At 41.9% G+C, this 18,469-nt stretch overlaps 1 protein-coding gene across 8 annotated transcripts in view; it reads left to right on the top strand.

Annotated features, from left to right (window-relative positions):
- The window catches only part of APBA2 (amyloid beta precursor protein binding family A member 2), a 240,583-nt gene that overhangs the window by 167,282 nt on the left and 54,832 nt on the right, over positions 1 to 18,469 (top strand). For all 8 annotated transcript variants that reach the window (XM_048868169.2, XM_048868174.2, XM_048868170.2 and 5 more), the window contains 2 exons: positions 12,348 to 12,428; positions 13,732 to 13,768. In XM_048868169.2, coding sequence (XP_048724126.2) covers positions 12,348 to 12,428; positions 13,732 to 13,768 — 118 coding nt within the window. The remainder of the gene's footprint in view (positions 1 to 12,347; positions 12,429 to 13,731; positions 13,769 to 18,469) is intronic.

An 18,469-nucleotide genomic window follows, 5' to 3' on the forward strand; every position in this document is an offset into this window, starting at 1 on the left:
CTACCTGTATTTCCTTCTTCCAGAATTCATGCTGATGGGATGAGCTTCCTTGCATGTAGCACCTTCACGGATATGAGGGGGCTATTTAACCCAGTCTTTGCATCATGATGTTTCACAATGGCCCACTTAGTTTTGATAATCCTTTGTGATGGGCTGGGGAACACTCCTGCCTGGGGTCACAAGTTCAGAGCGGGCATTTTTACAGTTATGAAGCAGAACTTACACATTATGTTATAGCATGGGATACAGACATTACAAATAAGACTAATGCATGCAGCAACTTACAAGCATGTTATAGAGTCTAAATTCATATTTACAATTTTAACACCTATTGTGAACAATACTAACATACGGGTGAGCTGGTTTGGTTTCCAGCTATGAATTTGTCAGTGCTTTGCTGACGCCATAGCCCTGGCAAGAGCTGGCATCTGGTCTACCGTGTCACAGTGGAGCTGCTGTCTGTTTTGTGGCAGAGGTTGCCCCTGGGCTTGTGGGGGCTCCCCTGAGCCACTGAGGTCCAGAGACTGTGAAAGGGAGGGGACCTCTCGGTCTCTCTCAAACATACTCGTGCACGCACAGTCCATACACACGCCCACCCCCAACATAGGAGAGGGATAGCCCAGCTAGCTAAATTTAGAGATGTTGGGGAGAGCAATGGCAGTGGGTAGCTGGGAGGGTGCAGGAGGTTTGGGGACAGTGAGTGTCTGCAAGGGGGTTTGTGTGAGAGGTGTGGGGGGATGCTTGGTACTTGTAGGGGGCAGGGGCACCCCAGTTCTCTTCCCCCCATCCCCACACTTCTCTCACCCTGCCCAGCCCCCCTACCTCTTGCTGGCCAAGTCCAATGAAATGGGAGACCCCACTGTACTGAAGAGGAAGAATTGAGAAGGAATATATCAAGACAGGCCAACATTTTCCAATTAGGGCGTCTAATGTTATATTGTGGGATCTAGATAAAAAGGTTTGATTTTTAGAGATGTCGGTCCCTATCTTGCAATGGGAGGCACAGATGAAAATTGGACCACTCTTGGGGTTGTCTACACATGCAGTAGCGCAGCTGAACCAATGTAGCTGTGCTGCTGTAGCGCTTAGTGAAGACACTACCTAAGCTGACTGGAGAGCTTCTCTTGGGCTAGGGTGATTTAGGGAGTTGAGACAAGGTATTCTGGAGGGAAAAGCTAGGATCAGCCCAGTTCTGTCAGAAAGTGAAGGCTGAAGTTTACATTGTGGTGGTGTTTCTATAGCCAAAGCCCAGAAATGGAGGGGATTTGGACTGACTAGTCCGTGTGTTATGTTGAGGACAAGGTAGAGACTCCATTCATGGGATATTCAGTTTAGGCACCTGTCAAGGTTCCTCCCCCACTCTGAACTCTAGGGTACAGATGTGGGGACCTGCTTGAAAACCTCCTAAGCTTACTTTTACCAGCTTAGGTTAAAACTTCCCCAAAGTACAAATTAATTTTATCTTTTGTCCTTGGAATAACCACTGCCACCACCAAACTCTAACTGGGTTTACTGGGAAACGTAGTTTGGACACGTATTTCCCCCCAAAATCCTCCCAACCCTTGCACCCCACTTCCTGGGAAAGGTTTGGTAAAAATCCTCACCAATTTGCATAGGTGACCACAGACCCAAACCCTTGGATCTGAGAACAATGAAAAAGCATTCAGTTTTCTTACAAGAAGACTTTTAATAGAAATAGAAGTAAATAGGAGTAAAGGAATCACCCCTGTAAAATCAGGATGGTAGGTACCTTACAGGGTAATTAGATTCAAAACATAGAGAATCCCTCTAGGCAAAACCTTAAGTTACAAAAAAGACACACAGACAGAAATAGTCATTCTATTCAGCACAATTCTTTTCTCAGCCATTTAAAGAAATCATAATCTAACGCATACCTAGCTAGATTACTTACTAAAAGTTCTAAGACTCCATTCCTGTTCTGTCCCCGGCAAAGCAGCATACCAACAGACACAGACCCTTTGTTTCTCTCCCTCCTCCCAGCTTTTGAAAGTATCTTGTCTCCTCATTGGTCATTTTGGTCAGGTGCCAGCGAGGTTACCTTTAGCTTCTTAACCCTTTACAGGTGAGAGGATTTTTCCTCTGGCCAGGAGGGATTTTAAAGGGGTTTACCTTTCCCTTTACATTTATGACAGCACCGGAGTTAGACTGTTGTGGGCACTGTCTTCAAATTAAAATTTTTAAATGAATGGCCGGCATTTTCAAAAGGCAGTTACTAGAATGAGGTATAGCGTATGAACAGTCGTGCCACTTCCCCACAGTGTTCTGCCAGTATATTACAGTTCCACACTGTGTCACACTCCTGCTTTCATGTCCTGGATCTCTGCTGCCCAAGACCATCTAGTTTTGTGGAGGCTTTGTGGTATCAACAAATATGCACAAGGGAAGATGAAAAGACTACAGACTTGCTTCCACATCTGACCATATCAAAATTTGAACCTATGTTTCCAGAATGCAGGGAAACAACTCTGTCATTTGCCTCATGAATAAATTTAATTTTGTGGTTTGCTGAAGAGTGCACATTCAGTACTGGCATCAAACAGAATAAGCTGCTTTTGTATAATCATTTGTGTTTGTTTCCCCTCTGTTGTAGACATGCACAGTATAATTAGAATTGATTAATACTATCATTGCACTCCCATAGCATTTCAGAAACTAAACCAGCTCTGGGTATTTGTATTTCATAAAGGAAACCATCAGTGAGTATACTTTGGAATAATCTCAAGCTTTGTTCTGGTAGCTCGTTTATTCAAGCAAGTTCTAATAAAAACATGCACGACTGACTGAAGTGAGCTATGCCTGATCATTCATTCAAAGGATCTCTTCCAAGAAGTCTAAAGTAGGAGGCAGTAAATGCACTGCAGTGTGTCTGCATTTGACATGTTTTTTTTTAGCACAGAGTTGCTACCCATAATGCCTATTTGTATCCAGCCTGACAGTTACTTTGACAGCTCCAAAAAAGCTCATTTAACTTCTACCAGGACCAGTCGTTTCAGATTTGAGTACAGGAGGACAAAAATTCAGTCTTTAGGATAATTGGATTTCTCAGGTGGTTACTGCTTTCCTATTAAGCAGAGCTGGGTGAAGAATGGTAAATCTGTTTTCTGCAGAGGATTTCAAGATTTTTGAAATTTGCTTTCATTCTGATTCAGAATGAAAACAAAACATTTTGAAATTCTCTGTGAAACAACTGCACAAAGCCAAGCAGGGCACCAGTCGGAGAGCTCGAGAACCTGAGTTCCGGCATACTGCCAAGGAACTGCAAGCCTGGGAGCTTTAACTTCCTGGCTCCCGGTTGGCCCAGCAATCAGGCTACTGAGGAGCTGGAAGCCCTGGGTCCTTGGGAGTCCAGCAAGCTCACAGGAAATCAGGAGAACCTTGCCTAGTGTTTTGGCAGCATTGTGTTGAAATTGACATGGTCCTTTGGAATGTTTCTATTTTGGTATATCTGGTGGAAAAAATGCTAAATGTAAATTTTTCTGACCAGCTCCACTCTTAAGTGCATGTAACATCAGGTAATACCATTACTCCAAACCATAATTCATCCTTTTAGTTGCTGCTCTTTGGAACTACAGAAATATTTCTTTCCACTCTTTTCTGTCACTTCTGAAATGTGCTGCTACTTGTTAGAAATTGCTATATCACTAATGCTATATCACTAATGGAAACAGTGACAGCAGTTGAAGTTGCTTGATGGCTGGCCATTATTGCATGATAAAAAAAACTTCAGCAGTCAGAAACAGTCTTCTTCAAAAGTCTGTGTTTAAATGCATCTTGGTAGATCAGATTACATTTGTCTGATTGACTGAGTTGCATAACATGGCTGAAATGGTCACTTAGTGTAGTCTAAATGCAGCATCTCAGTAATGGTGTATTGAGCCGTTCTCATTCAACATCGCCAGCATCCATTAGAGGAAATGATTTCATTTACATCAGTCACTTGGTTTAATAGAAATAATATCGCTGGCATGAAATGTTACACTATCAATGTCGCTCGCAGTGGCAATAAAATATTTTAGTTGCACCTTGACATTTCTTTGTCTATAAATGCATTAACATTTAAATGGTGGCAGCAGCAAGAGGCCATAGTCCTAGGATAACATTGTTTTCTTAAGTCATTTTTAGGGCTTATGGAAGGTGCCAGATTGACAGAACTGCAAGCTGAAATCCTATGTCTGTGAGGCAGATGCCATAGTGCCTACACTTTCCTTGCCTATCAGTTTCACACCAGACCACACATGTGGGTGAAAGGTTAATTAGATCCATGAGCTCACTCATGTCTTACTGTGTTTGCTGGGGCTTCCAGCAAGGGTGCTAGCTGGAACCAACTAGAGCCTATTTCTGTCCTATTGTGTCGTTTAGATAAGAGGCTGGGTATTTTCTAAACTTAGGTTTCAAAATTTTAAGTATATAATTTTTTAAAAATTCTTTGATCTAATATTTAAACAGCACTGCATGAAGAGATTGTCAGTTGTGTATTATAAACCAAATTGTTTAGATGTGTGTCTTAAAACCTGACTATGGCTTTTGAACCTGGTGTGTATGATCTGTATGTTTGTGCACAATCCGTGTCAGGCTGTTACCACAATTAGTGATAATGGAAGGCTAATCATATTTTACTTGCCTATCAAAACAAATTCCTCTCCCAAATAAATTCTGAAAGGCAGCCAGACCTGCTGGTTTCACTAGAACTAATTCTTCAATAGGAGGAGCATCACAGAGTTCAGCAGGGCAAGGATGGTATTCAGGATAGTGAAGTTGCAACTGAGATCCTGTGGGAGGGTTGTATGGTAAAGTTGAGCTTTGTGAATGGTCCATGCTAACAACTTTATACTGTGTTAGGTAACCATAGGGAAAGCTGTATGAACAAACTTCTATATGGGCTAAGATAACGCTCTCTTGCAAGAAGTGCCATGGGAACGTTAGTGACCACAAGTGGGTAGGACTTTGATTTTACTTCTTATCCCCAAAACAGCACTTCAGCTGTCTAGCGTGTGTTCTAACACGGTGCTGGACACTGGTTCGTTACTAGCTCAGAGGCGTAACCACGAACACCACCTCCTTTGGTACTCTGGAAATTCCTCAGATGCCTCCTGTGAAGTTAGGCACAATCCTGCATAGACCGGGAGAGCTGGAAAAGAGTAAGGCCTACTCGGGTATGGCTGCAGGCCATCATGAACAAGATTAGCCAGATCTCACTTAACTGACAAGTATCATGGCATATTTTGAATGTTTAGGATAAAGATAACTATAGGCATTTCCACATGCAGAGGAACTAGAGGCAGGGAGAGGAGAGAAAAATTGCAGGTAGGAATTGGAATACTTAAGACAAAATTTTCAGAGCCCTTCAACCTGGCCAATGACATTTCCCACAGAGGTTTTTTGCACTATTTGCCCTGCTACGCAATTGTGCATGCAAAATATTCATTTATATACACAAATGCAGGTGGCAGTGCTTGCAATTCTGGCGTCCATGACTAAAAAGATGACCTGAAAACAGGCCCAGCTTTCAGCAGAAATTGCATACCTCATGTGCACGTGTTGGTGCACAAATCTGGGGTTCTTATACAAACTATCTAGGTGGTAAAATGAGAGGGCCACGTGGTCCATCTCAGAGAAGATGCTTGGAAACAAATCTTCTACTGGAGAAGGCCCTACTGTCCAGCTTGTAAATTGTGTGCATTTTTACAATACAGTATTTTCCCTTTCCACATAATATGTTAATGGAGAGGAAGTGGAGAGCATGAAATTGCCCAGCCCTTCATCACAAAAGTATTTGGATCACAAGAAATGATGATTGGTTACTTAAAAATCCTCCCAAATTAATGTGACAGTATGGTTAATAGGAAATTCTCTAAAAATAATGCTCTGCCTATGTCAGCTGCTGAATAAGAAAGAGTTGATTAAGGGGTAAAAAAGCTTTTTTTTAGCCTGTGTGTACAAACAGCATCAGTTTGTAGCAAAAGACATTGATTAAATATTAAGGACTCTATCCAGTGGAAAATATCTGTCACTTTCCAGGCTACATCAGGCTGCAAATGTTCCAAATGTTGGCTTCACAGCATGATTGGTAGTGCTGGAGACTGGTCAGCTGCTCTGTAAAGTTTGCAGGTTTGTTGTGAAGAAGGGGTATTGCTGAACTGCTAGGGTTGGAAGATAGTTAATGTGATAAATTCCCTATTCTCAGTAGGTCTACCACACCTTTCATGAATTATTACCCTAAAGATGGACACAGCTCTGTCGCCTCATCATGGGGGGAGGAAGAAGAATATTTAAGCTATCAGAACTGCCTTCCTTGAAGTTGGGAGTTTCTTCAGTTCTGCAAACCCTAACCGACTGCTGGTTTTATTTTGTTTTTTTTTTGGCGTGAGGAATCTTAATTCTAATGAACTCCCTTCTACTCTTTGGTTGACAGTGCAGCCTGCAGGGGATCTAGCTATGTGGCCCCTTTGGTATTATCCCATTTACCTACAGGTAAAACCCTGCTTCCATCATTTAACTACTTGCAGTTAGTGTTTTGATATTTGGTCTGTCTGAGGTTCATTAAAGAGTGGGAGAAACTCAGTTTACCTGATAGAGGAGACTTGCTCATCATGACTATACAAACCCTGTATTTTATACCTTTTATTTAATCACACCAATCATGTTGCACAGCATAGCACTACGCTATTATGATGCTGTCATTTTAAAAACGTTTTGAATAGACTTTCAGATGTAGCAAGTTCAGCAGAGGAGGGCTAAAAATAGTCAGTCTGGTGGTAAGAGAGTATATTGGTGTCTTCTGTTTTGAGGAGGAGAAAAAGGGTATTCTTGCTGTCTTTCTGGTAAGTGCTTTTCAGGTATGCCTTTGAGGTTGGGGAACAGGAAGGGGGGAAAAAAGCTTAAGACAGGTCTATATAAACAAGCTCATAATTCATTTATACTTTAAATCACTTTTAAATATAAATATTTATAGTCATATAACCTTCTTCTGGATTGTTGTATGTTGACCAATTCTTAAATGAGGATATCTGAACTGGCTATCCAAATCCTGCTTTTGCCTGTACATATTGCCACTTTGGTACAAGAATGGGCATCTTACATGCCTAAATCCTGATTTGAGTGTCTGGATGGGGGATTGAGATATCTTAAGACACCTATGCAAGAAGAGTAAGTCCCCAATCTTTACTTGGTAGAACTTGTTCTCTTTAAATCAGACTATCTCTGACAAGTCTGTAGCATTGTAATCCAGTTATTAAATGAGTTATGATCATTGTAGATCCCAGATTTCCAGTTTGGCTGTTGGTCCTGTCATGTTGCATTAATGGTGGATAATGCTTTATAATAATCTTCAGTTGTAGATAGTTTCCTCAAATTTCATTTTCTAAGTATTATAGCTTTAGCTGTCTGTCACTTACTTCCAGTATCAATGCAAACTGGAAATTCTGTAAATTAACATTAAGAAAACAGGTGTATCCAGTAATGTCTGTGTTAGTAGTGGAATTGAAGGCCTTTTAGACTCTTCTATGGAGTCCTCCTGGAAAATCTAAATTCTAATATTATTTTAACATCTGGCTTGCGTTGGCTCAAAGTCTCAACCTGCTTTGCATTGGTCAACTGCCTTATCTTCTTCCATATAAATAAGACTACTTGCTTCCTAGCTCTAGCTGTGTATGAAATATGTGGGCAACTGAGCCTAGTTTGCACTTTCTACACAGTCTTGTCCTGTGACATCTAAATCAAAGGCTAAGTGTTTTTCCTCTTTGAGGAGGAGGTGGTCCTGGAGTTGTGGCAGCTCTTCTTCCCCACTCCTCCTGGAGAGGAGTACCTTTAGAATAGAGATCACCCCTTAGTGTTAATGCTCTAGTTGCTGCCTCTCACCCTACTTGCAGGAAGAGCGTGAGGCCTAGAAACTCCTCAAACTCCTCCTCCTCTTTTCACTTCAGATTCCTCTGCCTGGTGAGTCCTCATTTCATCAATGAAGAGGCATGGGAGAGCACTGCTCCCCTAGGCCAAGAGGTAAGGAGAGGATAGAGTGGTCTTCTGTTTTTTAGCTGGATTGCTTCCCCCTGTTCTCACTGTCCCCCTTGCACCTGTATGTAAGACCAAACTCTGAAGATTGATCAGATATGGAACACAGCAGTTAATCAAACTGATAAACAAACAATGCAGGTAGAAGAATCATTTGCACCCAACATCCTGTGTAAATAAAACTGTGGAGTGGGACTCATAATTATTTAAAGGAGTCACTGGATAAACTGTAGTCTTCATGCATTGAGGCTAAGTAAAGTAATGGGATCCGCACCCCTGAATCTTAAGAGAAACAATTATTAGAGCTGGCCTAATAGTTTTAGTAATTTTAAAATAAAATTACTTGGCACCCCTTTTTACCCACATGAGGGTCCGTGATTTGCAGTGAAATCTTTGAGGACTGGGACCACTAAGGGACGTGCGAATGGGCAAAGGTAACACAGTGGGCTTGCATCCAAATGAGCATGGGGGAAAAATAATAGGCAAGCAGAGTTCAGTGGCGGTGCAGGAGGAAAAGCAGAGAAAACGTTAATGGGAGAGCAGAATGGGAGATATGGGCCATGGGGTCGTGGCGAAAGGGTTAATGGGGAAGGAAAGTATAGCGAATGCAGGAGAGGACAGGTAGAGAAAGGATTAATGGGTGAAGACAACAAAACAGGTGTTGGGGAGAACTGGCAGAGAAGGAGTTAACATTGCCTCTTTTGCGACAATTTGGCAAGTTTCCTCCTTTCGCTGTGTCAAGGGCTTTGGGCTTTGCTTCCCTGTTTGTGTCAATGACTCACAATGAAATCACCTCTGAGAACCTCAGGTTTCCTCTCTGGGATGCTGTTGCTCTTCTCTCACCTTCCTGAACGGATCCACTCAGGTGTGTTCCCCATCTCCTGAGTGAATCACACAGCCAGTGCTGGGCTGCAAGACATGTTAGAGCTGTGCTGTTCAACCCTCTCGCCTGGGGCCAAACATGTTATTTGAGAAAGGTCAAGGGTCCAGACAGTCTGCCCTGTTACCCTTCCTTTTTGCTGAGCAGGCAGTGCAAAGGGAGCAGGAACCATTAATCCCATTACTCAGTCATGCCCAAGTCCCCATCCTTGCTGCCAAGGCTCTGTGGGCCTAGAGTCACCATAGAGAGTTCCTACACTTCGTGAGGCTAACTAAAGTAAAGTAAGAAGTAAATAAAGACACATTTATGAGTGCAGGTAATATATTGAATAGAGAGGTGGTTAAAGGATCTCTACAGGTTATGGATTCTGCATAATGGGATTCTGATCTCAGTCATAGCTTCTACAAACTAACATATAACATACATAGTAAATATGTGACCGCAAACATTAAAGGAATGAAGTGAACCCAAGGTCCTTTCTGAAAACAGCAATTTCAGGAAATGTCTACTATAAATAATTTAAAAATTAAAGAGTCTCATCTAAATGATGAAATAGTTAGATCTAACATTAGGATAGTATGGAATTGCATATGAAATTGAGCATAACTACCATCAAAGGGGATTTTTGTATCAGAACTGCATCTGACTGACTAATGTCCAGCTGTATCTTTTTATATTAGGCTTTATTTCTTGGAGTATATAGCCATCTCAAATCTAATTTACTACACTGAGTATATGCTCACCAAACCAATTCAGTGTTGTTCTAACCCAGTTCATTTGTTACATGCTGATGCATTTTTCAGTTCAGCCAGGTATGCAGTAATCAGAACTGACAGTCTTTTTAAAATAAATAAATTAAAAATTTTAAATGCTCTTACACATATTTGAGCCAACATATTTACTGTCATTTTTTTTTTTTTTTTTACAAATTGATCTATTTTTAGTACGGTCATATCATTACCCCTGCTTAAAGCATTTCTGATCTAATCCCAGTATTTTAAAAATGATTTGGCTATGATAATTGTGGTGTTCTGAGACTGTGGATATTTGTTCACCCATATTAACGTATTTCACTGCACATCAGCACCTATTGTACCGTATTTGTTTAACCATCCAACATCATAAGATTTGTCTCAAACAGAAGAGCTGTTGTAGACATTAAGAGAATGTAGTCAGCTTCTTGACTATCATAGCTATGTACAGTATCTAGTTCAAAGTTGCTATAGAGCTTTATAAAGCTCCCCCCAGAACTCTTGATAGTGTGGGCAGTAGACATTTGTTTCCTGAGACTATCGTGTTTTCTTGGAAGGAGCCTTGGACTATGCCCTACCAAGTTGCCATATCTGAAAATCAAGCTAATGAGAGTGAGTTTAGAGGAATTTATGTCCCCTACAGTAGTACTACAGAGTCAAGTTTTTGCCCTGCTGACTGACTGTTATCCCTTTAGTGAAAAATTTGTCTCTGATTCAAATATACAAATTCCTTCTAGCCTACAGCTACATTTTGGCATGGAGGCGGTCAGAAAGCGAGAGGGGCTAAGCAGATCAGAAATCACCTTTCACACTGCCACCTGGAAATAATAACAAACTGGCAATATTTTGCATTAACATATAGCACTCTAAATCCAAAGATCTCAAAAAAGTTTACAAACCTTAATATAAAGCCGCACAACACCACTCTGAGGCATGCAAGTATACGTAGGGGAAATCGAGACACCGAAGTTAAGTGACTTGCCAAAAATTATACAGAGGATCTGTGGCAAAGTTAGAAATACTCAGTTTTCTAGGTGTCTAAGAATTGAACTTGAATCTGAGTCGTGTTGCGTAGCCCTACAACAATCCTTTCCTGGCAACTGAGGAAGAGGGTTGTCCCTTGTACCAGCAGACTGTCAGGGCTCCACAGCCTCTATCAGAAGTGGGGAAAGGGTTCTGCTCCTGAGAAAAATAGGATTACCAAGGGAATGATCTGAAATGCTTTGCACTTCCCTGGTGTGGAGCTTGAAGATTTTCTTTTTGAGTTGCCATGGCAGGCTGGAAGCCCTGCTGCCACTATGCCAGCATTCTCCTTAGGACTTGTGTGGCCTAAAAGGTTGTAGATATGATGAGGGGTGGGAATCTGTCAGAGTTATGGTTCCCTTTCTCAGATCTGAAACATCCATTTCGGTGAGGCCCCTCACCTCTCTCTTGATTTTTGCATGCCATTGAGTGCCCCCCACTCCCACTGTGGTCAAAGGGTGTTGAGGCCACTCAGCAACTTGTAGGAGACAACCTTCATGTTCAAGGGTCAGGCTGATGAGGGCCCTACAAAATCAGAATAAGGTGATAGGAAAAATAGAATCAAGCCCTCTTTCTTATTACTATAACACTCAAATTAAACTGCTTTTGTGACCTGGCGCTGGGATTTTAGCTTTCGTTTATGCATATTGTGTGAAATTCACCACTGTGCATAGGGCCATCATGAGTAGAGCCCTGCAAATCTGCAGGTATCCGCTTCATAGCTGATGCGGCTATCGACCGACCATTTTTGTGGATAGTGGATTGGATGCAGATACAACCACGCAGGGCTCTACTCACCCACTCGCTGCCCCGCTTCCTGTCCAGCAGCTTGGGCCCCTTGGGCAGCACCAGCGTCCCCACCCTTGCCTGGCTCAGCAGCACTAGCTGCACTCCTAGTCCCGGCCCCGGGCCGCTGGTTCCTGGGCAGCAGGGCCCACTCCTGGCCATGGGTATTGGGGAGGGCGGGGCCCCGGCGCCCCACCCCTCCACCCCACTGTGATGCAACATGCACTGCTGCTTCCATGTGGCATCGCTCACGAGCCCCCAGGAACAGCACATGATGCGATGCCCTTTCCCCCCAGTCCTCCCGCTCCGCACTGCTCCTTCTCCTCAAGACCCCACCCCTGTGCTGCCCCTTACCTCCTGTCTCCACCCTCGCGCTGCCTCTTCCCTGCAAGACCCCACCCTCCACTTTCTTCCCCTCCCTCCCCTGTCGTTAGCGCTTGTGAGACGCCTTGCTTCTGCAGGTGCAGATGTGGATACAGGTAAAAGACGGCTAGCGGATCACTGGTTGGATCATGGATTGATCCTGGCGGATGCGGATCAGATGTGGATCCACATTTTTGTATCCGCGCAGGGCTCTAATAATGAGGCCTATGCATCCCTTAAGTCCCCTTAAGACCTATTTTGAAGACTTGAGAAGAACAATATAGACTTGGTTTATCTGAACTACTTTTGTTTCAAACACATGGTGGCGGCACTACGGATTGGGTGTCTTCCTTGAATGCAGATGACATTTTGGGGCACTTTTTTGCTGTCATTCTCTTACCATATCTTCAATCAATAACATTCAAGGAAACATCTAGCGTGATGATTATTTTCTTTGTGATTTATTTTGGAGTGGGTTGAAAAAGGAATGAAAGTGTTTCTCTGATTCCTTACAGGTGTGCAATGGTTTAGAACAGCCAAGGAAACAACAACGTTCTGACCTAAATGGACCAATTGACAACAATAATGCACCAGAGGTAAGCACCTTAGGCTCCTATTCTCCTTTCTCCCCCAAAATTTCTCCCCATCATGAGCAGCAAATATTTCATTAAATGGGGAGGATGACCTAATCTCTCGCTCGCTCGCAACAGCAGCTTCCATGACTGCATGTTTCTTGCAGCTCACAAAGCTTCCATGAACCAGTAGCAGCAGCAGTCACTTTTTATAACTGCCCATTTTATAAACACAGCCCTAAAATGTTCAGGTGATATAAGTATCAGCGGGTAGCCGTGTTAGTCTGTATCCACAAAAACAACAAGGAGTCCAGTGGCACCTTAAAGACTAACAGATTTATTTGGGCATAAGCTTTCATGGGTAAAAAAAACCCCGTCTTCAGATTACTTGTTGTTCAGGTGATATAAGGAGACTTCAGAAATTCTTGTTTCTGGGGCCACTGGAAAGTAAGGCAACATCAGAATGTGCCTGGTTTCCTCTCCACCTCTTTCTTATGTGAAATTGCTGCATTTGGAGTCAAAGGATTGCTAAAATTCCTGAATAATATCTCTGTGAATAATCCCTACCAACTGATCCACACATCACATCGTTCACAGCTGAAGGCCCAACTGATTCACAGCCTTACAAGTGGCCTCTATGGTGAGCTGTGCACCTGCTCAGTCAGATGTGAAAAAGATGTTGTGATAGACACCAGAGATGGGCTAGTGGCACTGAATAATGGAGCAAAGAAGGAGTCTAAGAATGCAGAGTGAGGATGTGCTTGGGGCCAGACATGATGCTTAAAATCTGAGGGGTCTGTTATCTAAAAAGCGCACAAGGGAGTTATGGTAGTAGTAGCCTGTAATGTAAATGAAGACTTGCACACACAAAAAGCCCTCTTCCATTATTGGGGAAATTAACTCCTGTATTGGAGACATTAATGCTCAAACTGGCATAACATTGTTAGTAAGGGAGTCTATGAACTGAACTTCCATTGATTAGTATTAAAGTAGCACCTAGGGCCCCCAACTAAGATAAGGGATTATGCTAGGCACTGTACCAACACAGAGGGGGTTCCACTATAGACCAAGACTCTAGTTTTGCAGGGTATTTTTAGTATTTTATTTTTTTAATTACAGACCCATGAAATTAATGGTATTTAAAAACATTATACTGTTTAAATAGCCGCCATGTAAAACTATAAGAGAAAATTAAATAATTTTAAAGAATTCAGTGTAAAAATGGATCTTTCATTATATTAAATATAATAGAAGTTATCCTTTGTAATCTGAACTTGATTTTGCTGTTTTGATAGTTATACAGTGCATTATTTTTACTTCCCAACAGACAAAGAAAGTGTCTTCATTTCCAAGTTTTGTTGATGGTAAGTAAATTTGACTGTATTCTAAGGTTACAGCAGTATAAAACAATATACTAAAAAACCCCACCAAAAATCCAAGATTTTGCAATTGTAAAGTTTGAGTAAGAAACAGGCATAATATATTTATGCACAACATATACCTTATGTATAAGCTGGAAAGCTTCTCACCCTGCTCTCAACAGAGCATATATACAGTGAATAATGTTCAAACCTATCCCTTCTTTAGGTTCAGCTTAACGGAGTTATCAGTAAAAAAACATAATGTAAATTTCAGCCTAAACTTTGTTCCCAAACTTGGCTGGTCCTTGAATTTTCTCTGCAGAACAAGTCAGTCCCAGACTGTAATTCACTCTGCTCCTAACAAAGAGTCTATCCGCTGTCATAGCTTGGTTGGAGCTAATTGAATCCATGTGAGAGTTTGAATTGGAAGTAATGACACTGCTTCCATGCACGTTCAGACAGCTGATAGAGGAAGGCTCAACAGAGGAGCCCTGCATCCCTGTGCAGGCTCTTAGGCGGCCATCTTTAAATATGCTGGTCAATTTAGCTTCGTTATTCACATTGTTCCTATTAAATTAGTGAAAATGTCTAGCCTGATTCAGTAAAATATTTGTATATACGCCTAACTTTAAGCACATAACTTCAGTGTGACTACTCAAAGTTAGGCCTAAAGTTAGGCATATTAGGCTTAACCACTTTGCTGAATGAAGGCTTTTGGGTATCACTTTAATAACTAGCTTAAACACTGGCAAATTACATTAATAGACTTTAAAATCAAAAGGGACCTAATGATAGTCTAGTCTGACCTCATGTGTAACACAGAAGGTCAGATGATTCCTGCATCCAACCCATGACGTCTGGTTGAGCTAGAAATCTCCCTTAGAATGAATGTCATCTACACAATCACTTTCTTGCATAACAATCATATTTTGATCACAGTGGATACAAGGTTCACTTAGTTGCATCCTTTCTGTTTATCCTGACCTTTTCCAGACCAGCAACCTTGATTTCTTTATTAAAAGATTATCTTTTACTGGAAAGAAAAAAAACAACAACTAACGCTCATCCTCTCGTGAGTTTTGAGTTACAGAAGTAATAAATATATGATACTCACCTTTGCAGAAGACAAAAGGGAATTACAGTTTTCAACTGAAAAAACACCCACTTGTCAGAACAAACATGCATATTAAGGCCTGATCCTAAAAGGTTGGGTATCCAGTTTAAATGCTGAAAGATGAGCTCTTCAGGTTTGTATGTTGGTTTGATGAATTTCCCTGCAGATAGCTGAAATATCGTCTCAGACATGATTTGTGAGGATTTTACTTGTTAATTCTATTATGCTGACACATACAGTTCTCTCCCCCATAGATCTTAAAGAATTCAATTTTTAAGACCAGTCCTTCCTCAAGATCAATGTATTTTCATTTAGAAATATATACTTCTTGGGCAGACTTTTCCCAGCTTCCTGATCTCACTGGCTTGAGCAGCAGCTTCTGTTTTCAGTAGCTTCCTTGAGAGACAGTGCAAATGGTAAGTTTAAAGGCTACCTGTGATGGTTCCCAGGATTATCCAGGGCTGTGAGGCACCTCTCTAGCACCTGCTGTTCCTATGAGGAAGCCTTGTCTGTGCCTGCTAGAGGTCAGCTCCCTGACACCCCCAGCAATAGGCAGCACAAGTGATCCCTTCAGCCCATGCAAGCTCTGCTGTTCCTCTGCAAGTCAGTGATAGGCACACTGTAACTCCCGAGCGTCCTTCTGTAATGTCCAGCCCCGGATCCTCTGGACACTCACAGAAGTATTAGACCCACTGTTGCAAAGGAACAGTATGTTGCAGCTTACCAGTTACACCTTGGACCACTGTGCCACTTAACACGCAGCACTTAGATTTGTTGATAGAGAATGCACCTATGCATTTATTTAACAAAGAACAAATTCAAAAATGATAGCAAGCAGAAATATCGGAAACAAAGTGTTACCTGTAAAATAAAATCTTACTAGAGCCGAAGCTTCCATTGTGAAGTAAACAATACTAAATTTGCATATAACCCAACAGACATATCACCTTCTCTTGCCAATATGAAAGGAACATGTTTGTCACCTTCTGGTGACCTGCTTCAACTTACAGACCTTAAAAACATAATTTCCAGTAAAGGTACATAACTCCTTTAAATATGAGCCTTACATGCATTTCATAATGGTTTTGATGATGTTACTGGCTCTCAGGAGACCCCCTCACATGCCACCCGTTAGTGAATTATTGTGCATATAACATATTGTGCATATTATTGTGATATAGGGGTTCTCAGTAAAACTCTGTGCATCCCTTGTGCCCTCTGCCAGTTGGCATCAAGAGGTTCCTGAGTCATGCTAATGCCTCTTTACACAGATTGACTGCTGAAGGAACTTACATTTAAACTCTTGGCATTTACTGGCTAACAAGCCCTAAATTGAAGTAAATTAAACACATTCCCTGCAGGCAGAAGAATCAAGAAGGAATGCTGGCACTTGGAAATAAACACTAACAGAATTCAGAGTAGCAGCCGTGTTAGTCTGTATCCGCAAAAAGAAAAGGAATACTTGTGGCACCTTAGAGACTAACAAATTTATTTGAGCATAAGCTTTCGTGAGCTACAGCTCACTTCATCGGATGCATGAAAGCTCACGAAAGCTTATGCTCAAATAAATTTCTTAGCCTCTAAGGTGCCACAAGTACTCCTTTTCTTTTTACGAACAGAATTGTGCAGTGGACCAGGGTAAAGGAGGGGAGGGCAGAGAGACTGTAGAAATTAGATGCTAGAAAACTAAACACTTTACAGTACTTCCATAAGTAATTAAAAACATTTTTTTTTTTGGTATTGTGAATGTTTTGTTTTTTCTTTCTGTTTTAAAAGTTCACTGCTCTCATGTTGAAAATAGGATCCATATAGCTTTTAGGATAGCATGAAACACCTATTTTAAGTTTTAGTAAAATTTGTTTCCTCTGATTCTTTTCTTCAATAGCATAGCAAGAGAGGATGAACTGTCTATTGGCTTTTCACTGTCATGTAGGTATGGTACAATCACAAAAGTACATGGTACAGAAGGAGTTCATGTTGGCTAATCAGATTTCTCCCTGAATCCAAAGCCAAAATGCCCTGTGTTTTATTACTGCTATTCATTTGTATTGCACTGGGGCCCCCAGACATCGCACAGGACCCCATTGTGCTGGGCATAGTACCCACACATAATGAAAAAGTCCCTGCCATTAACCACTGAACATTTTCCTATTTCTGCAGTGAACTCTGACAGAGGTACCACATTAGTGCACTAGCCTGCATCCAATTAACTATTTAAGGACACATTTTCAGCAGCACTCCTTAACCAGGGTAGCAGTATTTGTAGTTGTATGCATTTGCATATGCAAAGTGTCTGCACATGCAGTTACCTGTCCTGCGGGTGCAAACAGACTTTTTTGCAAGCACAATTAAGGGACCCTGTTGAATATTTGGCCTGCTGTTATTAGATTTGCATTGGTAACAGATTCCTTCTCTTGAATTCAGTTGATTTTTCTTGGAATATCTCATGCCCCCAAGTGCAGTATTGTTGTGTTTTGAGGTTTGTTTTTTTTATATGTTTATGCTTACTGCTAGAAGAGCCTCATTCTATAGGACACTTACATCCTACAGCAAAGAAATGGTATTGCTAAATGTTATACTACCAAAATAAAAACCCAGGACATCAAATGCCTTTTTAAAGAGATACTGTCTAAACTTAAAATCATATATATTTTTAAAGAAATAATTGTTTTATCAGTAACATCAAGAGGCAGCATAAAATTCAAGCCTATTTTCAAACTAAATTTGTCTTTCTCCAGCTTTGCAGTGTATTTTTTTCCCATTCCTTGCCTTCGCTGTCAGTAGGGGTATGTCTATGACTGGCAAGTTTCTGCGCAACAAGTTATACCACTTTTATTAAAGCGCTGGAATTAAACCGCTGTTGCATGTCCACACTGTGCTCCTTGTGATGCTGGAGCGCATCCACATTAGCAGCTCTTGCAACAGCAGAGAGAGCAGTGCATTGTGGTAGCTATCCCACTGTGCAACTCGCCGCAGGATGCTTTGGGAAGGGTTTGCAATGCCTTATGGGGAAGGCACAGCATCACATGATGCAGGTTTCCCAATCCCATTGTTCCATGGGCATCCTACTACATTGCCAGCTGCTTTTCAGCTGAAGGGAGGGCGGGGGCAGAGTGTGTGACAGGGAGTATGTGTGTGTATGGATTGGGGGAGGAGAGACAGTGTGTTTTGCGGGACAGTGCGTGTGTCAGCACCCTGTCTTGTAAGTTCAGACAGCAGCAGGAAGCAACCAGTCCTGGGGGAGGGGGAAACCCCAACATCAGCCCCTGCCTACACACACACACACACACACACCAGCCTCTGTCTTCAACAGCACGAGCATTCCACATTACACACACACACACACCAGCCTCTGTCTTCAACAGCATGAGCATTCCACATTAATGGTTTGCTTTGTGTCCCGGAGCAGATCAGCACAGCATGCAAGGGCTGTAAGAAATGGAGCTTTGAAAGGGGAGGGGCACGTCTCCAGGACAGCCGAGCTCAAAACAATGAGCAGAGCGACCACTTGAGGGATTATGAGGCCAATTAATTGTTTTCTGCTCTGTAATGTGTTTACACTGCCAATACAGCGCTGGACCCTCTGTGCT

This window comes from Caretta caretta, chromosome 10 (genome assembly GCF_965140235.1).
Source record: "Caretta caretta isolate rCarCar2 chromosome 10, rCarCar1.hap1, whole genome shotgun sequence".
Taxonomy (NCBI): Eukaryota; Metazoa; Chordata; order Testudines; family Cheloniidae; genus Caretta; species Caretta caretta.